This window comes from Drosophila suzukii, unplaced genomic scaffold (genome assembly GCF_043229965.1).
Source record: "Drosophila suzukii unplaced genomic scaffold, CBGP_Dsuzu_IsoJpt1.0 scf_10, whole genome shotgun sequence".
In the NCBI taxonomy this organism is placed as follows: Eukaryota; Metazoa; Arthropoda; class Insecta; order Diptera; family Drosophilidae; genus Drosophila; species Drosophila suzukii.
This window is the reverse complement of record NW_027255897.1, coordinates 1,241,577-1,269,457: the sequence shown is the minus strand read 5'-3', so window position 1 is coordinate 1,269,457 and position 27,881 is coordinate 1,241,577. Positions and strand designations below refer to the sequence as shown.

The 27,881-nt window shown below is 41.1% G+C and overlaps 1 protein-coding gene and 1 pseudogene across 1 annotated transcript in view; one reads left to right on the top strand and one right to left on the bottom strand.

The window, feature by feature from the left end:
- The window catches only part of Tim23 (translocase of inner mitochondrial membrane 23), a 171,144-nt gene extending 151,939 nt beyond the window's left edge, over positions 1-19,205 (top strand). The window contains exon 4 of the mRNA XM_070998822.1: positions 19,059-19,205. Within this exon, the coding sequence (XP_070854923.1) occupies positions 19,059-19,174 (116 nt within the window). The 3' untranslated portion in view covers positions 19,175-19,205. The remainder of the gene's footprint in view (positions 1-19,058) is intronic.
- Positions 19,206-22,532: 3,327 nt separating this feature from the next.
- LOC108020456 (thyrostimulin beta-5 subunit-like) lies at positions 22,533-23,054 on the bottom strand (annotated as a pseudogene).
- Between the last annotated feature and the right edge of the window lie 4,827 nt (positions 23,055-27,881).

Sequence of the window (27,881 nt, the reverse complement as noted above, 5' to 3'; positions counted from 1 at the left end):
TGCCCAAACGACGCCGTGGATGAAACTCGAGCATGGAAGCTCTGGGTTCAGGCCGAGCTGCGTCCCGATTTAGTCTAGAGAGCACATCATGCCATAACCACAGGGCATGGGGGCTGCACAAATCACTAGCCAAATTAAGAAAGTTTTATTATTGGCCAGGGATGGCTGTAGATGTCCAAAAATGAGTGAAGGAATGCGAGGTCTGTAAGATCACCAAGACCGCCAACAAAAATGACTGACCACCCATGGGAGTAAAGCGGGTTACGGAGCGGGCTGGCCAAAGGTTGTTCATCGACTTTATGGGACCATACCCGAGGACCGAAGCTGAGAATTCTGTGATTTTTGTATGCCTAGACCATTTCTCAAAGTTTGTCTGGCTGCAGCCGATGAGACATGCAGTAGCTGCAGAAGTCATCAAATGGGTAACAAAAGCTTCCATCAAAATGGGGTCCCCGAGTTCATACACTCGGACAACGGCAAGCAGTTTGTGTCTGAAATTTTTGGCGAGCTTATGACCCGCTACGGTATTCGACACGTAAAGACTGGACTTTACTCCCCGCAAGCGAACACGGCCGAGAGGGTAAACCGATCGGTACTCCAAATTTTGAGAGCGACAATTGCCACCGGTTAGCGAAATTGGGATACCCAACTATGTCGAATAGAGTGAGCCCTTAGGAATGGCCTACACGAGTCTATAGGCATGGAACCATATTACGCCATGTTCAGAACGCGGATGGTTACCCATGGAACAGCCTATCCGATTCTACGAAAGCTGGGGGGAATGCAGGCAGGAGATCCACAGATAAGTCTCCCGAACGAGATGGAACTCATCCGACAAAAAGTGACCCAAGGATTAAACCGAACTCATGAACGCGCGAAAAAGGCATATAACACCCGTAGCAAGCTAGTAGAGTTTTCCGTGGGACAAGTTGTCTGTAGGAAAAACTACAGGCAGAGTAACACCAGACATGATGCAGTCCTCTAACATGTACAACCAAGCCATCCGAGCTGCCCGCCGGCTTCGTCGGTTACAGGTCAGATACGGGGACCAGGCATCATATCTTGCGCTCCTAGTCGAGTGGATGAACGGGCTCAGCCGTAGCATCCACTTGAACGAGGACCATATCTAGCAGTGTTGGATACAGAGATACCAGACAGGAAATGAAGAACTCGCCGAAGAACTCGAGCGAGAGATCCGGCACCGGAGCCGAGATCAGGAGGAGGATCAGAATCAGTTGCTCCGAGTCCAGGAGCAACTGCAAAGGAGCCAAACACGCATCGCCCGGATACAACGGGAAACGTGGAAAATGAGCAGGCGCATGAAGCCCTCAATTTGGGATCCAAGCGAGGCAAGAAATAGCCGCCATCGTGAAAATGTAGTATTGTAAATCATTATATTTAAAATCAAATTTGAAATAAATAAAAAAAAAAACCAAACCATAAAAAAAAATCTTATACTATCCCTTTTTTCGGAAAATGGGAAAACTTTTCAATTTTCACAATACAGCTGAGTAGCACCCGGTCAAAAAGCGTGGTTACGGCACACTCAGCAATTTTGTTCTTAACCTTTCTTAGCTTTTACACACTTCTACATTTTATTTATATTATTCTCTCTTAACCATATTTTATGATCATTATGAGCCATATTTATACCCGTTACTCGTAGAGTAAAAGGGTATACTAGATTCGTCGGAAAGTATGTAACAGGCAGAAGGAAGCGTTTCCGACCCCACAAAGTATATATATTCTTGATCAGGATCACTAGCCGAGTCGATCTAGCCATGTCCGTCTGTCCGTCTGTCTGTCCGGATGAACGCTGAGATCTCGGAAACTATGAGAGCTAGGCTATTGAGATTTGGCGAGCAGATTCCTGAGCTTCTTACGCAGCGCAAGTTTGTTTCAGTACAGTGCCACGCCCACTCTAACGCCCACAAACCGCCCAAAACTGTGGCTCCTACAGTTTTAATGCTAGAATAAAAATTTTAACTGAAATGTATTGTTCTTATCAATACCTATCGCTTTGATTCAAAGTGAATTGCTTATTGTGTTCATGTTTTTATTGTTGTTAGATATTTTTTTAAAACCTTCGAAATGTAATTTACAAAAAAAAAATATATCTATAGCAGTGATTAATTCCTAAAGTACCAGTTGGTACATCAAAAAAAAAATTTCGGCTATAAAAACATGATTTAAAATAATAAAAACCATTAAAAAACTAAAAAAAAATAATAAGAACTTGAAAAAAGTAATATTAAAAAAACTAAAAAAAAAAATTTTCAAAAATATAAAAAAAAAACAGTCAAAAAAGCACAGCTTAAAAAAAAAATAAAAACAAAACTATAAAAAAAATAAGTTGAATCAAGCCTCAGAGTGGACTCGAACCTGGAACTCAAACCCATTATCCCATAATTATACGCGCCGCCACAGCCCGTATATGAACCACATGAGCAATGCGTTTTTTAATCGATTCCTTTTCGTCAACATAATTCAATAATCGACAATTGAGACAAAAGTTGAATTTTGTACTTTTCCCAGTGCGAAGTGGGAGAGAGAAGGAAGCAAAGCAACGGCGTTCTAAAAACAGATTCCCATACGTGTGAGGGTTGCTTTGCAAAAATTACGCCTGTGTACATTTTCTTACTCCTCGTTACGCATCCTGGAATTCTATAGTCTTTGGTAAGATTTAGTTTGTTATTTATTTAATTAAAATTAATCGTTTTGTAGTGTTAACATAGTTATTTTCGGTTACAGTAGTTGTTTATCCTTGGTTAAAGTATCGTGGGTGTGCGCTGTAAAGTTTTCGGCCCCGGCAAATGTATGGTTTATATGGAAACTACAACAGTACTATACAAAACAAGGAAGAATGCTATAGTCGAGTACCTCGACTATCAGATACCCGTTACTCAAAGGGAAATGGAGATATGCAAGCAGTAAAGCGTTATGGGCGTTAGAGCGGGCGTGGCAAATTTATTTTTGGATCAATCGATAGGTATTGGCGCCAACAATACATTTCAGTTAATATTTTTTATCTAGCATGCAAATTGTGGGCGTCACAGGTTTTCGCGGTTTGTGAGCGTTTAAGTGGGCGTGGCAAACTTTTTTTTAGGTCAATCGATAGGTATTGATGAGAACATTACATTTCAGTAGGAGTTACAGTTTTGGGCGGTTTGTGGGCGTTAGAGTGGGCGTGGCACTGTGCTGAAACAAACTTGCGCTGCGTAAGAAGCTCAGGAATCTGCACGCCAAATCTCAATAGCCTAGCTCCCATAGTTTCATCCGGACGGACAGACAGACGGACAGACGGACATGGCTAGATCGACTCGGCTAGTGATCCTGATCAAGAATATATATACTTTATGGGGTCGGAATCGCTTCCTTCTGCCTGTTACATACTTTCCGACGAATCTAGTATACCCTTTTACTCTACGAGTAACGGGTATAAAGAGTATTGAAATGTCTAAAAAAATAAGAATTCAAATAGCCGGTGTACACGCTGAAGTACATTACGACCTAAAAGGCGTACAAACTGTAAGGAACCTAGATTTACCAGTACAGTCCTTTTCAAGGTATCACTATGAACACCTCACCAAGCTACCAATTCTTGATTATACCCACGTCAAGCCAGTTTTGCTAATCGGGCTCGATAACGCCCACTTAGGGTGGCCGCAAAATATTGTGAAAAAATAAACTACACAGCCAGTACCAATTAACACAAAGCTGGGATGGTTAGCTTATGGCCCAGGCCAGCATTTCGTGGAAAAAGAGACCAAATGGCAGGATTTAGTTATCGAGTTCGTGGAATCTGAATATTTTGAGTTGAGGGTTGAGGTTGCAGCTCATCCCAGTTGGATTCGATACCTGGGCCATATTCGGCCAATGCCGTATATAAATAGTGGATTGACCCAGTTGCTAAAACGAAACACTACCATTGTTGCATCCGCTTGCCAGAATCAGAACTGGAATCAGAATCAGAACAAGAGTCACGAGCAGAGGTCCTTTCCTCCAATAGAACCCGTTGATGATACTAGAGCAAAAAAGCTGTTGACCGAAACAACAATTCGATTTGGAAAACATTTTGCAATAGGATTACCATGGAAGGAAAACGTAACTATGACTAACAACTACAAGATGGCTGAAAAGAGGTTACATGGAATCGAGAGGAAAATGAACGCTAACTCAGAGTTTGCTAAAAAATACAAAACGGAAATGGCCAAATATCTCTCAATACTACGCTCGAGAACTTAGTACCTCTGAAATTAGTGACTCTTCCAATCTTGTATGGTACGTACCCCATTTCGCGGTACAACAGTACTCACGAAGATAAAATGCGAATTGTCTTCGATGTGCTGCTGAGGTCGAAGGTATGTCACTTAACAAAGCGTTACTTAAAGGTCCTGACAACTTAAAGACTTTGGTAGACATTCTTATGCAGCTCAGACTAAACAAAATCGGTGTAACTGCAGATATACGGGGAATGTTTTCACAAATAAAGGTGCACGAAACTGATCAACACGCACATCGCTTTTTATGGCGAAATGGAGACTCGACTCAGCCAATTCGACATTGCTATGACTTCCTTAATATTTGGCGCCATATTATTATTATGTCAAGAATCGCAATGCTGAAGAGTACAGTGAGCAATTTCCAAGAGCAGCAGATGCTATTATTGAACATCATTACGTGGATGATCTCTTCATAAGTTTTACTTCAGAGGAAGAAGGCATCGAAATCTGTAAATAAATTGTGGAGGTTCAAAAGCTGTCAGGTTATCTACAAAACCAATTGAGCAGTGAAAAGTTCTTGGGCATGTATTGGAATACGGAGCAAGGTGTCTTTCAATTCGAAACTTAGTTTCATCGAATACCAAAAGAAGAAATATATGGAGATCGACTTCCAACTAAGAGAGAGCTACTAGGCATAGCTGCCAAAATTCTTGTACAGAATACATGGAGCAATGGTACAAATTGGGATGAGGCTATACCAACAGAGTTACATCAAAACTGGAACTTCTGGCTATCAGAACTGTATACCTTCCAACTTAAGTTGATATGAAAAATTTGAAATGAATATTTTTGTTGACGCAAGCCAGGCCGCCTTGGCAGCTGTTGCCTATTTACGTGTTCTTAATCCAACCAAAGTTGATGTTGCCTTTGTCATTCGAAAAAGGCGTTTAGCATTAGACAAATGTAACACTAGCAATAAGCTAAATATACTTCGTCATAAATAAATAAATACTTGGGGATCTTTGAACAGTAAAGCTTTAATCTATTTATAGAACATTTGCATTTAATATTCATATTCATTGTTATTAGATATTTTTTTAAAACCTTCGATATGTAATTTACAAAAAAAACAAGGAAGAACGCTATAGTCGAGTACCTCGACTATCAGATACCCGTTACTCAGCTAAATAGAGATATGCAAGCAGCAAAGCGAGACTAAAATGCGCCACCTACCGGCGGTATACAGATTTAAGCGTTATGGGCGTTAGAGTGGGCGTGGCAATTTTTTTTTTTAACCAATCGATAGGTATTGACGAGACCAATACATTTTTTTATCTAGCATGAAAATTATGGGCGTCACAGGTTTTCGCGGTTTGTGGGCGTTAAAGTGGGCGTGGCAAACTTTTTTTTGGGTCAATGGATAGGTATTGATGAGAACAATACATTTCAGTTAAAATTTTCTATCTAGCATCAAAACTGTAGGAGTTACAGTTTTGGGCGGTTTGTGGGCGTTAGAGTGGGCGTGGCAGTCTACTGAAACAAACTTGCTGCGTAAGAAGCTCAGGAATCTGTACGCCAAATCTCAATAGCCTATCTCTCATAGTTTCCGAGATCTCAGCGTTCATCCGGACGGACAGACAGACGGACAGACGGACATTTACTCTACGAGTAACGGGTATAATAATCGTTCTCGTTTTAAGCGGAATTTTTTTTTAAGTTCAAATTGCACAAAAAGTGTCTAAAAAAGTCTCAGATTTAAAATCGCGATATTATTAAAAGTAATGCCAAAATTACAAAAAAAAAACAAGGAAGAACGCTATAGTCGAGTACCTCGGCTATCAGATACCCGTTACTCAGCTATATGGAGATATGCAAGCAGCAAAGCGAGATTAAAATGCGCCACCTACCGGCGGTATACAGATTTAAGCGTTATGGGCGTTAGAGTGGGCGTGGCAAATTTTTGTTTGGATTAATCGATAGGTATCGACGAGACCAATACATTTCAGTTAAAATTTTTTATCTAGCATGAAAATTGTGGGCGTCACAGGTTTTCGCGGTTTGTGGGCGTTAAAGTGGGCGTGGCAAACTTTTTTTTGGGTCAATCGATAGGTATTGATGAGAACAATACATTTCAGTTAAAATTATTTTATTTTATTTATTCTAGCATCAAAACTGTAGGAGCCACAGTTTTGGGCGGTTTGTGGGCGTTAGAGTGGGCGTGGCACTGTGCTGAAACAAACTTGCGCTGCATAAGAAGCTCAGGAATCTGCACGCCAAGTCTCAATAGCCTAGCTCCCATAGTTTCCGAGATCTCAGCGTTCATCCGGACGGACAGACAGACGGACAGACGGACATGGCTAGAACGACTCGGCTAGTGATCCTGATCAAGAATATATATACTTTATGGGGTCGGAAACGCTTCCTTCTGCCTGTTACATACGACGTATGTAGTATACCCTTTTACTCTACGAGTAACGGGTATAAATATTTGTTTAATTATACACACTGAACTAAAATTGTTTACCAATAAAGAACATTTTAAAGTCAAACTAATTCATAAATAACAAGGAAGAACGCTATAGTCGAGTACCTCGACTATCAGATACCCGTTAATCAGCTAAACAGACAAAAGGGAAATGGAGGTATGCAAGCAGCAAAGCGAGATTGAAACGCGCCACCTACCCGAGGTGTCAATATATGGTTATGTGGGCGGTAGACAGATTTCAGCGTTATGGGCGTTAGAGTGAGCGTGGCAAACTTTTGTTTGGGTCTATCGATAGGTATTGACGAGACTAATACATATCAGTTAAAATGTTTTCCTAGCATGAAAATTGTGGGAGCCACAGGCCTAGGCGGCTTGTGGGCGTGGCACATTCTCGTAACAAACTTGCGGTGCTACGGAATCTAAATCTGAAATCCCAATTCCCTATCTTTGATAGTTTCTGAGATATCCGCATTCATACTTACGATTTTTTGAAGTTTGCTGGTGGTTTTTGGGCGTTAAAGTGGGTGTAAGGATTTAGTATTTAGTTTGAGAAAAATATGTATTGTTATTGGTATTTTTATTTTAATTGAAAAGAAAAGAAGTTTGATTTGTTATGAGCTGGTCATACTGGCAATGTGAAAAAAATAGTTGTGAAAGCTGACGCGCTAAGAAAGCACCAAATTGAAACGCATAATAAATATTGAAAACGACGGTTTTTGTGTATTTGACTGAACATCTTTCAATTTTGTCTTGTAAATTGAGAAGCGTTTTGAATTTTTTAGAGCGATCTGAAATCTGTGTAAACTGGAGGAAGTTCAAAGTATAACTGTCACAGACAAGATGCCGTTATTGTCTGTAGGCATATTTTGAACCAAGTTTAAAAGAGACACCGATCAACATATTTGTATGTGTTGGTAGAACAATTGCTGTCACAGACCCGACGCCGTTACTGTCTGTAGGCAATTTGTTTATTGTGAAATTCAACAGAAACCTGCGAAAGCGTGCGAAAAAGAACGCCAAGTTTTTGACGTATTGAATACAACTACAAGTACATGTAGACACAAAACCCGTTGTGCAGCAAATTTACCGTACTCAATCAAGACTCTGCAAGTCTGTTCGAAAATTGTCTCAGGAAGCGGAGAGCGTATTTGTAATGACCAAAGACGGATATGAACAGAGGCATAGCCAGCCGCCAGGGAAAATAAAACAACAACATTAAATCTCCATCTGATCGACAATTGAGGCAGTTTGAATGTGAACGGGATACGCAAAACGATGAGAGTAAACATAGAACGGGTGAAGAAAACAATACTGACACCAACGGATGCCTTGATCAACCTTTGTACGCGAATATTCAAAGTCCTCAGGGATCCACCGCAGTCCTTCATGATCTACCTATGTTTTCTAAAAATACTGAGGAATGCAAGCTGTTCAAAAAAAGTTTTGATGAGTCAACATCTCTTTTACAGTACAATAACTTGCAGAGTCTGATGCGTTTACGAAAATGCTTGGTTGGGGATGCCAAAGAAACAGCGGCATCTCTACTTATATATCCCGACAACGTACGAAATGTCATGGAAGAGCTGGAATCCAAATTTGGTCGGCCGGAATCACTAATTTGCCCTTAACTAACAAGAATTCGTTAATTCCCAAACGTGCCATATAAGGAGCCTGAACATCTTGTAACTTTCTCAACGAATGTTCGTGGAGGGGTTGGTTTTTTCTCACATCCAACCACAAAATGCACTTACATAACCCAATCCTATTAGAAGAACTTTTAACAAAACTTCTCAGGAAGCGGAGAGCGTGTTTTTGGTGACCAAAGACGGATATGAACAGAGGCATGGCTAGCCTCCAGGGAAAATAAAACACCCCCAACTTGTCGCTAAAACTCGCTAAATGAGCCAATACAATTTAAGAAGCAAAAAGATGAGTTCCTTCGATCAGCAAGATTCTGTTGAATCTGATCAGGAAAATTTGGACAAAACCATACTCGAAGGAACACATCAAGATGTAGGAGAGGATATACATAACAAAATTGTACAACAGGGTATGTGTGGCATCGCACAACAGAAGATAGGCAAGAAGAACAACTCCGAAATTGTGGCCATACTAGCAGCGCTCCGAACAGACATAAAAAGTATTAAACATGATATTCGAAATGCACATTTAGGAATACAGAGTAATCAACGTGACATTAAATCTCCATCTGATCGACAATTGACGCAGTTTGAATGTGAACGCGATACGCAATACGATGAGAGTAAACATAGAACTGGTGAAGAAAACAATACTGACACCAACGGATGCCTTGATCAACCTTTGTACGCGAATATTCAATATCCTCAGGGATCCACCGCAGTCCTTCATGATCTACCTATGTTTTCTAAAAATACTGAGGAATGCAAGCTGTTCAAAAGACGTTTTAATGATTCAACATCTCTTTTTCAGTACAATAACTTGCAGAGTCTGATGCGTTTACGAAAATGCTTGGTTGGGGATGCCAAAGAAACAGCGGCATCTCTACTTATATATCCCGACAACGTACGAAATGTCATGGAAGAGCTGGAATCCAAATTTGGTCGGCCGGAATCACTAATTTGCCCTTAACTAACAAGAATTCGTTAATTCCCAAAGGTGCCATATAAGGAGCCTGAACATCTTGTAACTTTCTCAACGAATGTTCGTGGAGGGGTTGGTTTTTTCTCAGCGTCCAACCACAACATGCACTTACATAACCCAATCCTATTAGAAGAACTTTTAACAAAACTTCTCAGGAAGCGGAGAGCGTGTTTTTGGTGACCAAAGACGGATATGAACAGAGGCATGGCTAGCCTCCAGGGAAAATAAAACACCCCCAACTTGTCGCTAAAACTCGCTAAATGAGCCAATACAATTTAAGAAGCAAAAAGATGAGTTCCTTCGATCAGCAAGATTCTGTTAAATCTGATCAGGAAAATTTGGACAAAACCATACTCGAAGGAACACATCAAGATGTAGGAGAGGATATACATAACAAAATTGTACAACAGGGTATGTGTGGTATCGGACAACAGAAGATAGGCAAGAAGAACAACTCCAAAATTGTGGCCATACTAGCAGCGCTCCGAACAGACATAAAAAGTATTAAGCATGACATTCGAAATGCACATTTAGGAACACAGAGTAATCAACGTGACATTAAGTCTCCATCTGATCGACGATTGAGGCAGTTTGAATGTGAACGCGATACGCAATACGATGAGAGTAAACATAGAACTGGTGAACAAAACAATACTGACACCAACGGATGCCTTGATCAAACTTTGTACGCGAATATTCAAAAACCTCAGGGATCCACCGCAGTCCTTCATGATCTACCTATGTTTTCTGAAAATACTGAGGAATGCCCGCTGTTCAAAAGAAGTTTTGATGACTCAACATCTCTTTTTCAGTACAATAACTTGCAGAATCTGATGCGTTTACGAAAATGCTTGGTTGTGGATGCCAAAAAAACAGCGGCATCCCTACTTATATATCCCGACAACGTACGAAATGTCATGGAAGAGCTGGAATTCAAATTTGGTCGGCCGGAATCACTAATTCGCCCTTAACTAACAAGAATTCGTTAATTCCCAAAGGTGCCATATAAGAAGCCTGAACAGATTGTAACTTTCTCAACGAATGTTCGTGGAGGGGTTGGTTTTTTCTCACATCCAACACAACATGCACTTACATAACCCAATCCTATTAGAAGAACTTTTAACAAAACTTCTCAGGAAGCGGAGAGCGTGTTTTTGGTGACCAAAGACGGATATGAACAGAGGCATGGCTAGCCTCCAGGGAAAATAAAACACCCCCAACTTGTCGCTAAAACTCGCTAAATGAGCCAATACAATTTAAGAAGCAAAAAGATGAGTTCCTTCGATCAGCAAGATTCTGTTGAATCTGATCAGGAAAATTTGGACAAAACCATACGTGAAAAAACACATCAAGATGTAGGAGAGGATATACATAACAAAATTGTACAAAAGGGTATGTGTGGTATCGCACAACAGAAGATAGGCAAGAAGAACAACTCCGAAATTGTGGCCATACTAGCAGCGCTCCGAACAGACATAAAAAGTATTAAGCATGACATTCGAAATGCACATTTAGGAACACAGAGTAATCAACGTGACATTAAGTCTCCATCTGATCGACGATTGAGGCAGTTTGAATGTGAACGCGATACGCAATACGATGAGAGTAAACATAAAACGGGTGAAGAAAACAATACTGACACCAACGGATGCCTTGATCAACCTTTGTACGCGAATATTCAAAATCCTCAGGGATCCACCGCAGTCCTTCATGATCTACCTATGTTTTCTAAAAATACTGAGGAATGCCCGCTGTTCAAAAGACGTTTTAATGATTCAACATCTCTTTTTCAGTACAATAACTTGCAGAATCTGATGCGTTTACGAAAATGCTTGGTTGGGGATGCCAAAGAAACAGCGGCATCGCTACTTATATATCCCGGCAACGTACGAAATGTCATGGAAGAGCTGGAATTCAAATTTGGTCGGCCGGAATCACTAATTCGCCCTTAACTAACAAGAATTCGTTAATTCCCAAAGGTGCCATATAAGAAGCCTGAACAGATTGTAACTTTCTCAACGAATGTTCGTGGAGTGGTTAATTTTTTCTCAGCGTCCAACCACAACGAGCACTTACATAACCCAATTCTATTAGAAGAACTTCTAACAAAACTTCCAACTCACTTAGAGATGGAATGGCTCCAGAGCGCAGAGAGTACAGAGAGACAGAAATTGTTCTGATCTCCCTGACAGTGGTCTAGAAGTACAACTCCCATCAACACAGATCACGACTGGAAGAAGGCTGGGGTCCAGAAGGATGTCTTGACCGTTTCCCTAGGATAAATTTCACCCAGGAGATCGACTTGATTACCGGTTCTGCGATCGACCACACTCTGAAGGAAGTCAACCTGCAAAATTCCGAAGGACGAAAAGAACTAGTGAACCAAGTATATGGCCTAAGGACCCCAAGATGGCCAGCAAAACGTCCAAAGTGGCCGGCAGCACCGCCAATGTGATTAACACCGTAGAGATCGTTGACCACAAGAACGATATTCAAGATGTCAACAAGACCATGAAGCTCATCGTTGGACTACTCCTAATTCTAGTGATCCTTAGGGTGGTTAAGATGTACAAGCGCTCTGTTCAGAGACGCCGCGACCAACATCACGCCCTGGAGAAAGTGGTGACCCACATCGGAGCATAAGCCGAGCAGATTCAGTGAAGTGAAGCATCAAAAAGACAGTAGAAGACAATAAAAGGCGAATAAATTGGACTCGAAAATTATAAACAAAAAGTGAATCGCCAAAAGTGTAAACAGAACCCCCAAATACACACGCTGAACAAGAAATTGGAGCTGCACCGACTAGCCCCAGCCCGAGCATTGGAACTGACGTGTGCCGCAGTGGAACTCTTATACGATGCATAGATACATACATATCTATACAGCGATAGTGTTTTTTTTTTGTGTAACGTAATTTTTGTGTTATGTTTTTGTGAACCGCCATCAAATCTTGCACGTATATATATATATAATCCCATTATAACATCTTATAAAGCCCAGCATCCGGAGCGTCGAGATCTCATTACCCAGGATTAAAAGGAGGGTAAGTTTGGCGGAACACGGTTCCTTTCTTATAAATAAATATATATATATATCCGTGGACCATGATCACTTCAGAAGCTTTAGCAAATACTATAAACAACGATCCACCGTTTAACGTAAGAATTCTATACTTATTATCCAAAGAAAAACTACCAATAACTGTGCATGAATTAGAGTACTTATATATTGAGACCTTCCGTCTAGATTTTTCCCCACTTGCCCACTGTAACAAGACCGAAAAGGCTGTCATTATCTCTACCGTTCCAACGGCCATTGTCCTTTCCCGTTTAGATAAGAATTTTTTTTTTGGCAATGTTAATACCTTCCTAGTTAAGACCAAGAATTAATCTTTTAGGAATTCGTATAATAATACTCAAATATAATAATTAATCATATCTAATCATTTAGATATACATTCCTTTTTTTATACATTTTACATTTTTATATATAATAATTAAATGTTAATTTTTCAGCGGCGAGTATCAGCTTTGTAATTGTCTGTCAATTGCAAGAGCCCTTTGAGCGACGTTTGTAGTCGTGAATAGTCAGCATATTGCTGATGTGTGCACCTTCACAGGTGGTAAATTCGATACTCTTCGCTAACAAAAGTAATTGTCAATTAATTTAATTTCCATATGAATTAGCCAACATTATGTTACATATCCACGGCGTACGCCGATATAAGTATTACCCAAAAAATTTGTAATGTAATAGAATACCAAAACATGAAGTGCTTGAGCTTTATTAAGGGGGGTGTGCTGACGCCAGAAGTGGAGTAGGTCAAGAACAATGACATAACTTTCGACGGACAACCTTGACAATAGGGGATCGTATTGCGCGGCCAGCGACGATCCATTGGCACACGAATGTGTGAAGGGGAGGGAATATGGCCAAAACACAGCCGGATCGGATTGCGATCAAACGACAGCTAAGCTTGTTGGGCAGTGTGGACTGATGACTGACGAACTTTATGACTAATATTATTTTCCAGCCACTTTTCATATTTATTTTCTTTATGTTGGAGAGGAGAGAGGCTTACCAAGATCCCACTACCCGAATACGACGTAGCTTATGCCGGCAAATGGTGCCTGAACATCGGACGCCTCTCCCTTAGCCCAAGTCCCTGTCAGGACTCGGGCACTAATATGCCCACGTAACAGAATTGGCGCCCAACGCTAGGACATTCCATATTCCTTAAGGAATTTTACCAGGGTCCACAATCTCGATGCCTCCGGTATCACAGTGGATGTACCTAGGGATGGCAAAGCTTTCATCTTTATTTGCCATGAGTAATTTGACTGTTTTAAAGTGCAGGGAACTTATATATATATACTTGTTTTTGTCTTTAAATTAGTAACTGTAAAGTCCCCAACTTCTGTGAACGTCAGTGTTGAGAGGCCACTCAATCAGAACTTTGTCGCAGAATAGAGGCCTGACTTTGAAATGTTTTTTTTAATCGTAGAATTTCCCGCTGTTCAAAAGAAGTTTTGATGACTCAACATCTCTTTTTCAGTACAATAACTTGCAGAATCTGATGCGTTTACGAAAATGCTTGGTTGGGGATGCCAAAAAAACAGCGGCATCCCTACTTATATATCCCGACAACGTACGAAATGTCATGGAAGAGCTGGAATTCAAATTTGGTCGGCCGGAATCACTAATTCGCCCTTAACTAACAAGAATTCGTTAATTCCCAAAGGTGCCATATAAGAAGCCTGAACAGATTGTAACTTTCTCAACGAATGTTCGTGGAGGGGTTGGTTTTTTCTCACATCCAACCACAACATGCACTTACATAACCCAATCCTATTAGAAGAACTTTTAACAAAACTTCTCAGGAAGCGGAGAGCGTGTTTTTGGTGACCAAAGACGGATATGAACAGAGGCATGGCTAGCCTCCAGGGAAAATAAAACACCCCCAACTTGTCGCTAAAACTCGCTAAATGAGCCAATACAATTTAAGAAGCAAAAAGATGAGTTCCTTCGATCAGCAAGATTCTGTTAAATCTGATCAGGAAAATTTGGACAAAACCATACTCGAAGGAACACATCAAGATGTAGGAGAGGATATACATAACAAAATTGTACAACAGGGTATGTGTGGTATCGGACAACAGAAGATAGGCAAGAAGAACAACTCCAAAATTGTGGCCATACTAGCAGCGCTCCGAACAGACATAAAAAGTATTAAGCATGACATTCGAAATGCACATTTAGGAACACAGAGTAATCAACGTGACATTAAGTCTCCATCTGATCGACGATTGAGGCAGTTTGAATGTGAACGCGATACGCAATACGATGAGAGTAAACATAAAACGGGTGAAGAAAACAATACTGACACCAACGGATGCCTTGATCAACCTTTGTACGCGAATATTCAAAATCCTCAGGGATCCACCGCAGTCCTTCATGATCTACCTATGTTTTCTAAAAATACTGAGGAATGCCCGCTGTTCAAAAGACGTTTTAATGATTCAACATCTCTTTTTCAGTACAATAACTTGCAGAATCTGATGCGTTTACGAAAATGCTTGGTTGGGGATGCCAAAGAAACAGCGGCATCTCTACTTATATATCCCGGCAACGTACGAAATGTCATGGAAGAGCTGGAATTCAAATTTGGTCGGCCGGAATCACTAATTCGCCCTTAACTAACAAGAATTCGTTAATTCCCAAAGGTGCCATATAAGAAGCCTGAACAGATTGTAACTTTCTCAACGAATGTTCGTGGAGTGGTTAATTTTTTCTCAGCGTCCAACCACAACGAGCACTTACATAACCCAATTCTATTAGAAGAACTTCTAACAAAACTTCCAACTCACTTAGAGATGGAATGGCTCCAGAGCGCAGAGAGTACAGAGAGACAGAAATTGTTCTGATCTCCCTGACAGTGGTCTAGAAGTACAACTCCCATCAACACAGATCACGACTGGAAGAAGGCTGGGGTCCAGAAGGATGTCCTGACCGTTTCCCTAGGATAAATTTCACCCAGGAGATCGACTTGATTACCGGTCCTGCGATCGACCACACTCTGAAGGAAGTCAACCTGCAAAATTCCGAAGGACGAAAAGAACTAGTGAACCAAGTATATGGCCTAAGGACCCCAAGATGGCCAGCAAAACGTCCAAAGTGGCCGGCAGCACCGCCAATGTGATTAACACCGTAGAGATCGTTGACCACAAGAACGATATTCAAGATGTCAACAAGACCATGAAGCTCATCGTTGGACTACTCCTAATTCTAGTGATCCTTAGGGTGGTTAAGATGTACAAGCGCTCTGTTCAGAGACGCCGCGACCAACATCACGCCCTGGAGAAAGTGGTGACCCACATCGGAGCATAAGCCGAGCAGATTCAGTGAAGTGAAGCATCAAAAAGACAGTAGAAGACAATAAAAGGCGAATAAATTGGACTCCAAAATTATAAACAAAAAGTGAATCGCCAAAAGTGTAAACAGAACCCCCAAATACACACGCTGAACAAGAAATTGGAGCTGCACCGACTAGCCCCAGCCCGAGCATTGGAACTGACGTGTGCCGCAGTGGAACTCTTATACGATGCATAGATACATACATATCTATACAGCGATAGTGTTTTTTTTTTGTGTAACGTAATTTTTGTGTTATGTTTTTGTGAACCGCCATCAAATCTTGCACGTATATATATATATAATCCCATTATAACATCTTATAAAGCCCAGCATCCGGAGCGTCGAGATCTCATTACCCAGGATTAAAAGGAGGGTAAGTTTGGCGGAACACGGTTCCTTTCTTATAAATAAATATATATATATATCCGTGGACCATGATCACTTCAGAAGCTTTAGCAAATACTATAAACAACGATCCACCGTTTAACGTAAGAATTCTATACTTATTATCCAAAGAAAAACTACCAATAACTGTGCATGAATTAGAGTACTTATATATTGAGACCTTCCGTCTAGATTTTTCCCCACTTGCCCACTGTAACAAGACCGAAAAGGCTGTCATTATCTCTACCGTTCCAACGGCCATTGTCCTTTCCCGTTTAGATAAGAATTTTTTTTTTGGCAATGTTAATACCTTCCTAGTTAAGACCAAGAATTAATCTTTTAGGAATTCGTATAATAATACTCAAATATAATAATTAATCATATCTAATCATTTAGATATACATTCCTTTTTTTATACATTTTACATTTTTATATATAATAATTAAATGTTAATTTTTCAGCGGCGAGTATCAGCTTTGTAATTGTCTGTCAATTGCAAGAGCCCTTTGAGCGACGTTTGTAGTCGTGAATAGTCAGCATATTGCTGATGTGTGCACCTTCACAGGTGGTAAATTCGATACTCTTCGCTAACAAAAGTAATTGTCAATTAATTTAATTTCCATATGAATTAGCCAACATTATGTTACATATCCACGGCGTACGCCGATATAAGTATTACCCAAAAAATTTGTAATGTAATAGAATACCAAAACATGAAGTGCTTGAGCTTTATTAAGGGGGGTGTGCTGACGCCAGAAGTGGAGTAGGTCAAGAACAATGACATAACTTTCGACGGACAACCTTGACAATAGGGGATCGTATTGCGCGGCCAGCGACGATCCATTGGCACACGAATGTGTGAAGGGGAGGGAATATGGCCAAAACACAGCCGGATCGGATTGCGATCAAACGACAGCTAAGCTTGTTGGGCAGTGTGGACTGATGACTGACGAACTTTATGACTAATATTATTTTCCAGCCACTTTTCATATTTATTTTCTTTATGTTGGAGAGGAGAGAGGCTTACCAAGATCCCACTACCCGAATACGACGTAGCTTATGCCGGCAAATGGTGCCTGAACATCGGACGCCTCTCCCTTAGCCCAAGTCCCTGTCAGGACTCGGGCACTAATATGCCCACGTAACAGAATTGGCGCCCAACGCTAGGACATTCCATATTCCTTAAGGAATTTTACCAGGGTCCACAATCTCGATGCCTCCGGTATCACAGTGGATGTACCTAGGGATGGCAAAGCTTTCATCTTTATTTGCCATGAGTAATTTGACTGTTTTAAAGTGCAGGGAACTTATATATATATACTTGTTTTTGTCTTTAAATAAGTAACTGTAAAGTCCCCAACTTCTGTGAACGTCAGTGTTGAGAGGCCACTCAATCAGAACTTTGTCGCAGAATAGAGGCCTGACTTTGAAATGTTTTTTTTAATCGTAGAATTTCCTGTTGTGTTCATGGGCAAATTTACCAGAATTTCCTTAAATCTAAAACTATGAGTTATCCTTTTTATAACACTATACTTACAACTACGAGCTGAACAACTATTTGTTGAAATTAACGTAATTACAATTTATAGGTGCTTTCTGGCCGACGCCCCACGAAGTACTTGGCATTTATCAGGTCGTTTGAAAGGTTCGAGTCCAGAAAGAGCAGGAGCGCAAGCATTACGGTAACGCATTTAGCTGTTGCGGTGCGGGTCTACTGCTCGTTTGTCGATCCAGGACAGAATGGGAGGTGGGGGAACTGACAGGAAACGCAATGCCGACGCCCCACAACGTACTAGGCATTTGTCAGGTCGTTTTCTTGGTTCGAGTCTTTGCGGTTTCCCTTGACATATTTGGGCGGTGGACGATCTTTAGTTTCTCTGGCCGACGCCCCACAACGTATTAGGCTAGTTGGTCAGGTCGTTTGCTTGGTTCGAGTCCAGAGAAATAGGAGACGGTTGTGAAGCCCAAAAATGATCGGTCAAACAACCTGTTTTCCGACGACTGGTGGGAGGGGGCACAAAGGTTGATGGAGCTCGAAATGCAGCGTGGTATGAGCGCCCAGATAGAAGCGCTGAAAGCACAAATTACCGAATTGAAGTCTTCGACACCCAGGAGACCCGAACAGAAGGGGCTGCCCTTGCCGCCCCGAACTGTTCCGAATCCAACAGACAGCTTATTGAGATATCAAGAGACTCCTCCTCTGGAAACGGTAACGCAGGACATGCTCCGATGCTCAGATGCACCGGCTAAGAACACCCAGGCGGGTTGGTACTCATTGACCCAGGAAATGAGACGGGGATTTTCCACTACCGGAAGTGACCATATGAAAGTGAAGGAATTAATGGAACGCAAGCAAGGGCCGCACGAAACCTTTAGCGATTGTCTCGGATATGCACAACTTGCATTTCAAGCTTAAGCACAAAATCGCTGAAGATGAATTCGTCGAGCTGTTGAAGGACAATATGAACTCCCAGATGGGGGAATTGCTGTTAACATCCCCAATAAACTCATTAGCGGAGCTCAAAAGAGAGGGACTCCGAGTTGATCGCTGGTTGAGAAACACAGGAAAAAACATGCGCAGCCGATCGGCGATCAACGAAATAGAGGAAATCCAGACACTGGAGGAATTGCCGGACGCGGTCACGGTGGAAGAATTTAACCGGCAGCGGAAAGACACACGAGGGCGTTATGAGGATGGACAAGGATGCCGAGGCCCATTACACGCGCTGGCGTGTTATAAGTGTGGAAAAGGAGCAGACTTCTACAGGAAGCATCCTTCGAACGACGAATCCTGCCCGATCAAATTCCACGATGCCACGTGCAGGTTCTGCGAGAAAGTCGGGACGGATGCAGATGCTAACCCAGCGGTGGGCAGATTTCGCTTACATCTTTAAGTAGTATTTGTAAATTTACTTTATTAAATTTTACAGCTGGCCTACGGAGGTGTACATTTGGTGGCGCTTTTGGGTTAGGCATATCGTCGCTGTATTGCTTATACCTGTTAGCTCAAGTGAATAGTTCAAACTCATGTCACAAACTCCTGTAGATGGCTAAGGTTTTAGCAGGAAAGCATAAAAAATACAAGGTCTTTGTACAGATTTGATGCGCTTAACCGTGTAGATGAACTTTTGTGTTGGGGCGGTGCGGCTTGATCGTTGAAATAATTGAAGCCCCAAGATTGAGTGGTACCCAAAAAACACGGGAGTATTTTGGGGTTTTTACGCGACGTGCGTAGATGTTTATTGTATCACTTTGAAACATGAACTGCTTAAGCCTAACTTAACTTAAGCGCTCCAGAGCAGAGCGGAGACTTAGGGGAGAGATGGCGAGATATAGAAATCTGGATAAAACTGCCGCTCGACACTGTCTCCTGAAATTAAACGCCCTTTTGGCGTGAACATTCTCCCCCCCCCTTGCGAGGACACCCGTAGCAAGAACCTCAGGATAGTAGGCTCAGGAATATGTTGGAAGTGTAGATCGGTCGTCCGTATGTAGGAGAGTGTGGTGGGCCTTTCCTGACTTGTGGCAGTGATGACCACTGCGGCAGGAGTCCTTGGAATGATTGTGAGCCAAGCAATTGGAGCAGTACTTCTGGATGTGTACTTCCTGAAGCCGATTCTGGGGGCTTAGCCGTAGAAAGTGGTGGCACTTCCGTAGAGGATGGACCTTTTGGCAGACTCGGCATTGGTAGGATTTAATACCTCGAGTACGTCTGCCATCCAAGGCGGGGTATGGAACCCAATATTCGGATGGAGTATTCTTAGGAGGAACTTTTTGTACGGAAACTTGCGTTGAATAGGACGAAATGATGTGTGGAACTGAGGCGGATACTGGCCTTGGAGGGTCGGATGGAATCGTCGGAGTAGTAGGACCGCTGTTTCGATGCAGCAATGTGTGATGCCGATCTTGGCAAGTGAGACAGTTGTGAGCGCTTGTGCAATCCCGGAATTGATGGCTACTTGCAAAGCAATTGGAGCACAACTGCTTCCTTTGGATATAGGCTAAGCGATCTTCTACCGTCATCTGTAGGAAGCGTGGACATATACGCACGGGGTGGTTCTTCTTCGAACACAGATCGCAGCCTTTGGTTATCGGAACTAACCTTGTGTTGAAGGAATTTATTTTTGGAAATTCTGCCTCTCGATTTGTGTCTTTGGACTGGACGTGGTGGAAATTGGCATATCGGAAGCTATCGACGGCCTCAAGAGTTAGATGGCGCTCCGTCAAATATGAATCAAGCTCAAGCCACGTAGGAATTTCGGCTTTATTTTGGATGGATTGCTCCCATAATGAGAGAGTGAGCTTTGGTAGTTTTGTCGAGCACATATAAACCAGGATAGGGTCCCCATTCTCAATATTAACACCGGAAAATTTTAAGGAAGTTAAGCAACCTTGAAAAGTGCGTTGAAGTTCCTTTAAGGCTGCTCCCGACTCCTGTGCTATGGATTGCACATTGAAAAGTGTTTTCAGGTGACTGTTTACCTGCAATCGCTTATTTTCGAAACGCTCAGTTAGGTTATTCCAGGCTGAGCGAAAGCCATCATTGGTGAGTGGGGATCTTGAAACTATGGAATGAGCTTCGCCACTTGTTTTTGAATTTAAGTGGAATAATTTTTCAACGGGCGTTAGACTCGGATTGTCAATGTATATTGCCGTGAAAAGGTCCCGGAAAGTCGGCCAGCGAAGATAATCGCCAGAGAAAACCTCTGTGTCGATAGGAGGGAGCCGACAGCCATAAGACGTGAAATTTTGGGACGGAGTTACTGGAGCTTGAGGTATTTGGGAGGAGCCCTTTTGGATTTGTTCCATCAGCTGCGCGGCAAATATTTCGTAAGTGGAGTACGTTTGGTAATACTTGGACTTTAGTATGGATTTTGTGTCTGCGGCGCTCTCGCCTGCAGCTATAATGCAGTCGGAGCATATGTCGTATGCTTTACCGTTTGCCACAAGGAATTGAGGTGATCGCGACGGATTTTTCAGGCGGATAACGTTGGTGTAGGAGCACCTGGAGCGTTCACAGTGGCCTCAAAGTGGATCAGACAGTCAGCTGTGGCCATAAATCGGGTTAAAGCGGATTTTACTGATGTTGCCATGACGTTAAAAAATTTAGAATTTTAATTCTGATGTAAGGAAACGGATTGGAATCAAATTGGAATTTAGGAACCAATTAAGATTGTAAATATATACGGTCACACTGTCGGATAGGCAATAAATATTTATTATATCGGATGGTCGGACTTATGTATGGAATTACGGTCTTTAATATTGTTTGTTTGAAAGGAACACTTTTTGTGAGCTCTTGACCCACTGTGCACTGGCGATATACGGTATACGTATGTATGTACACTGTACGTACGTATATATTTGGGGTGCGAATAGCAGAATAACGTTGCGGGAATGGGAAAGACTTCGCTTATGTTTGTATGTCGGTGCGTTTGTTTGTCACCTGCACAACTAAATTGCAAACGATTTGCTGGAGTAAATTTGTGGATATTGTCACTTTGTTTTAGAAACAGTTTAGCCGTATTTGTAGGTCGAGAAAAGTAGTTGGAGTGGACTGTATTAGAAAAAAGTAGTTCGAGTGGACTGTATTAGATTGTTTTTGTAAATATACACATGCAGCTGGAACACAGTAAAAAATAAAGAGTGCAAATCTTAAGGACAATCTTTATGATCGGGAATTTTTTACTGTGGCTGAGTTATATTTTACACACAATTGGAATTGAAAATATATTTGAGAAATATTTTTGTTGAATAGTAGCACTGAAATATCTTCTGGAATTGTTTCAAGTGTACAATTGTGGGCAAAGGAAACTGGAATATTGTCGGGCACAAGTAACGGAATCGAAATACATATATTAAATGCCGTTGCGTCGGATTAATCACTTTTGGATTTAGACAATATATCATACAGAAAGTTAGTCGAAATAGGGTTCGAAAAACTGGCTGTATGACCGGCAATTATAGTAAGCGGAACTTATCTGGAGTGTTTCAAGCCTGCTGGGACAAAATCAAAGGAAACTCCAGGAGAGGAAAGTCCAAAGATTTCGAAATCCGGCTCGAAGGACCAAAATGTTGGGGCGGTGCGGCTTGATCGTTGAAATAATTGAAGCCCCAAGATTGAGTGGTACCCAAAAAACACGGGAGTATTTTGGGGTTTTTACGCGACGTGCGTAGATGTTTATTGTATCACTTTGAAACATGAACTGCTTAAGCCTAACTTAACTTAAGCGCTCCAGAGCAGAGCGGAGACTTAGGGGAGAGATGGCGAGATATAGAAATCTGGATAAAACTGCCGCTCGACACTGTCTCCTGAAATTAAACGCCCTTTTGGCGTGAACATTTTGTTTTACATTATTTAAAGTTGTTTGCATAAAACTTGTTTTATTGCATATAAAGCCACCCGTTTGAACAACACTGCTTTATTAAGAACGCCTTAACAGTCCAAGTTTTCAGTATCGGCTCCTATCATGATTGCCTTGCTGCCCCTAGTCATCATGTTATTAACCGGAGCCTCACAACTAGTATCTTGTGTGGAGCACGTCTGGCAGTGGCAGTTCACTGCCTCCGTATACTTGCGGTAGTTGCTAACGCTCTTTTCCGCTTTAGGGTGACAGTTTTTCAGGATTGCTATCACTGGCTGCCGCTTTGCGTGGTCGCAGACCGGGTGGAACGAAAGTTAATAAGGGAACTTCCAATCGGAGATCTCGCTGGAGTCGCACCGTCCCCAGCACGACCATACGCTCACATAGTTCCAGCACTCATGTCCCAGAATATCGGACTGCGTTACTTTATACGTATATACCCGACGATGACAGCCCAATGGCGCCACAGTAAGCTCGCTGTTAATGGGCTCAAACTCCATCAACTTCGAAGAAGTAACACGCACCGTAGAAGTTCCTATGGAGAGAGCGAGGATCCTATAAAGAAATAAGAGCGCAGCTAGATTAATATCTAGCAATCTAAGGCAGTCTTACAAAGCAGCACACCAACCATCATGGTGTGCGCTGTGATTCTCCTTATCTACTTATATCGCCTATTTATATACACACCTTACAAACTAAGGTGTACATTGAGCCTGCGCTGCCAGCAGTGCCAGGATACAGCCCCTGCACCTATAATAAGTCCAAAAATAGATTTTTTGGCGTAAGGGTTTCATTTTTAGTCTACTATTCGTTGGCTATGGGCAGAGAGGTACTGGATTCTGATTTAAATAAAAATAAAATTTGCAGTTTTACTGAATTAAGGATTTCCTTCCCTAACACTTACATTTTTTGATGAACGCGTGTGGCTCCATTCATCAGCTCTCCTTTGCAACAGAGGCAATTGATTTTTAACTTTTTAAACGCAGCCATGTCCTGAACAAACGACGGATTTTCTTAGGAATCTTTGTTCTGGTAGCGTTTTTAATGCAGTTTTCTTCCGTTTTGAGCGGTAGTAGCGACAAAATTTAAAAACAAGGTATCAATATAATCAAAAGGATACATCCAAAAAAATAAAATATTTTAAAGAAATAATTACTTAAGACAAAAACAAGGAAATCGCTATAGTGGACTACCTCGACTATCAGACACCAGTTACTCAACTGAAGGGACCAAAGGGAAATGGAGATATGCAAGCAGCAAAGCTAGATTGAAATGCGCTACCTACCCGCAATCTCAATCTATGGTTATGTGGGCGGTAGACAGCCTTAAGCGCTATGGGCGTGGCAAACTTTTTTTTGGGTCAATCGAAAGGTTTTGACGAGACCAATACATTTCAGTTAAAATTGTTTATCTAGCATCAAAATTGTGGGCATATTCGCCTAACAAACTTGCGCTGCGTACAGTCATACGGAATCTAAATCTGAAATCCCAATTCTCTATCTTTGATAGTTTCTGAGATATCCGAGTTCATATTAACGTTTTTTTGGTGTTTGTGGGCGTGGCATTTTTTTTTTCGTCAAGCGATAAGTATTGATGAGAACAATACATTTCAGTTAAAATTTTTATTCTAGCATCAAAACTGTAGAGCCCACAGTTTTGGGCGGTTTGTGGGCGTTAAAGTGGGACCAGGAATCTCAGGAATCTGCATGCCTAATCCCAGTATTGTAGCTCTTATAGTTTTCGAGATCTCAGCGTTCATACGGACAGACGGACATGGCTAGACCGACTCGGCTAGTGATCCTGATCAAGAATATATATACTTTAGGGGTCGGAAAAGCTTCCTTCTGCCTGTTACATATTTTCCGACGAATCTATTATACCCATTTACTCTACGAGTAACGGGTATAAAAAGCTACTGCTTACTACAACAAGCGAACAAAATATTCGTATGAATTAACTTAATACCCATTTCAAATTATGTTTTTAAATTTTGAGTTGTGTTAATGCTAAGACACCAATATTGGTGATTGGTGACTTAAAATTACAGCTTAAAATTGTAATTGTGTATAGCTTCGGTGTTTTTTAACATATAGCCTCCTACGCTTGGAAATAACATTTATTAATTAGTTCTGAATTTCGAATTTAATTTTATTAAAATCGGACGACTATATCATATAGCTGCCATGGGAACGATCGGAATATTGGTGTGAAAATAATATGAAACAAATTATAGCTTCGGTGTTTTTTAACATATATCCTCATAAGCTTGGAAATAACATTTTTTAATTAGCTTTGAATTTCGAATTAAACTTTATCAAAATCGGACGACTATATTATATAGCTGCCATTGGAACGATCGAAAAATTGGTGGGAAAATAATATGAAACAAATTATAGCTTCGGTTTTTTTGAACATATAACCTCCTACGCTTGGAAATAACATTTTTTAATTAGTTCTGAATTTCGAATTTAATTTTATCAAAATTGGACGACTATATCATATAACTACCATAGGACCAATCGGAAAAATGGTCGGAAAATAATATGAAACAAATTATAGCTTCGTTGTTTTTAGACATATTATGTTATACCATTGGGAATATCATGTTTTGTATTTATAAATTTAATAATTATATAAACTTCGGCTTGCCGAAGTTAACTTCCTTTCTTGTTTAAAAATATTTTAAAGGAGTTAAGAAATTAATTAATTCAACATATTTTTTCCACAGTTACACGCCAAGTAATGTCTACAGCTAGCTTGCCCGTAAATAGATTAATATAATCGTACAGCTTCACGCTAGTGGGTTTCGCACTCTCTGTTGAGATGACAGTTTAATCTTAGTCCTTATTTCGGAAATAATTCGAAGACGCTTGTTAAGTATAAATTGGTGCCAGTTCACTCTCGACACCCTAAGCCATCGGACGAGTTCTTCCGCGTATCATTAAAGTACCGCAGCATCCCAACGCATAAAAACAAACGCAAAGATTGCCCCCGCTTCCCGATCAACGCAACTAACAATTTTGGCAGCTTTAAAGAAGCCTTAAAGTTTGTTGACCTCATCATGCCCGACCCTCCGGACATCTGGAGAAGGCACCCGCCAGACGGAGTATTCCTAATAGCGACTAGGACAGATGACGACTCCAAGTCTCTAGCTGAAGTCTCACCATTCATCATCAAAAAAACAATAGACAATACAGTCCAAGGAGAAGTCACAAGTTGTAAAAAAACCAAAGACGGAAAACTTCTAATTCTAACCAAAAACCTATTACAAGCCGAAAAACTAAAGAATCTCTTCAGTCTACCTTCAAATACTCCCTACATCACTATCCCAATTAAAATAACAGAACACCGAAGCCTTAATTGCACTAAAGGAGTTATTTACTCAAACGATCTACGAGGAATTGACGAGCAAATTATATTAGAGAATTTAGATCTCAAAAGGTTGATGAAGTTGGCCAAATACCACAAAAAACTGAAAGAAATGAAACAGGTCTAATTAAACTAACATTCAAACTAACCAATCTCCCAGAACATATATACATTGGATACGAAAGAGTCCAGGTCCGCCCACACATTCCTCCTCCAATGCGCTGCATCACCTGCCCGCGAATGGGACATACCGCAAAGTTTTGCAAAAATTCAGCAATCTGCTCAAACTGTGGCCTTGCAGCTCATGAAAACACAGATCAAGGTATAATATGCTCAAACAAACCCAACTGCATCAACTGCACGGAGAAAAAACTACCACTCACTGATCACCACGCCCGCGACAGAAACTGCCCAGTTTTCTTGTCACACAAGGAAGTTCAAGCGATTAAGACCTTAAATAAAGTAGACAACAGGACAGCCTGGTCCATCTACAAAAACCGCCACCACGATGGCTCCCTGTACTCCTCCGCAGCCAAAGCTTCCTCCTCTCAATCTAACCAAATGCAACCATCAAAAACTACAATAACACCTATGCAGCGCAAAACGAATCTGATGAGTTTACCCTCCCGAACGCGTCTAATTTTGACTCAGATGAACCCATGTCATCTGGTTCCGAAATACAAGACGCCAATCAGAATCACACAACAAAAAGAAAAGCCAAAATCCTACCTCTAAACATCTCTAATAAAACGAAAAGACTGCTGAAAAACGATCAAAACTCTGTCATGACTAGAGCAAAACTTAAAGCCATTTCCTCTTCTGATACAAATCCAACACCAACCCAAATCTAAAAATGACTCTAAAGATCCTCCAATGGAATATAAATGGTTACCTTAACAACTACAACGAACTGCTAATTCTACTAAAACACCTTAATCCCAAAATCGTTTCCCTCCAGGAGACCCACATCACTTATTACCAAAACTTACCTATCCCAGTTAACTTTGAATTTCACTATACATCCTCGCACAGTCCAGATGGCGGTGCAGCAATTTTGATACACAAATCAATAGAACACACCATAATTCCACTTCAAAACTCATTCGACACCATTGCACTGGAAATTAAGTCTTTCAAAAAACTCAATATCGTTTCTTCCTACATCCCACCGAACAGAAAATTTACCGAAGCAGACCTGGAATCAATAGTCCCTATAGGAAACTCTCCAACATTATTTACAGGAGACTTCAATAGCTGGAATAGTTACTGGGGTTCTCCCACAACTAACCGTAGGGGACGAATACTAGGCAAATCCATCCTGAACAAGGGATTCATCATTCTAAACAACGGCCAACCAACTCACTTCTCGACCCATAGATCACTCACACACATCGACTTAGCATTTTGTTCACCCGACCTCAGAATTTATTGTGACTTCAAGATCAGCGACTCTCTCCAAGGGAGCGACCACTTCCCAATTACTATCGACATGTTTCCAAGCAGCAGAAGAAAGAAATACATCTTCAATCAACGCTTTGTGACAAAAAACGCAGATTGGAATAAATTTGAAACACTCACAAACATCCTTAGTAATTCCATCCCAACGTCAACAAATATAAACCAAGAAGCAAGTAATATAAACAAAATTATTCTTCAAAGTGCATACCAAAGTATTCCGCATACAAAACCTCCAAGATCGCACCACAATGTCCCCTGGTGGAATAAAAAACTGGAAAATTTAAAAAGGGAAAAAATCAAGGCCTGGAGGACCTTCAATAGAGATATGTCGACAAATAATCTAATTAACTACAAAAAACTGAACGCCCAATACAGAAGAGAAATAAGATAGAGAAAAGCAGACAGCCTCTTTGAGCTCACATCCAAAATCACGCCACAATCGAAGCCGGAAACAATTTGGAACAAAATAAGAAAGCTCTGCGGACTCCACAAAGCCACAAATATCCATGCTATTAAAGACAACCATAGTAACAATCTCCTTACTTGCCCGGAACAAATTGC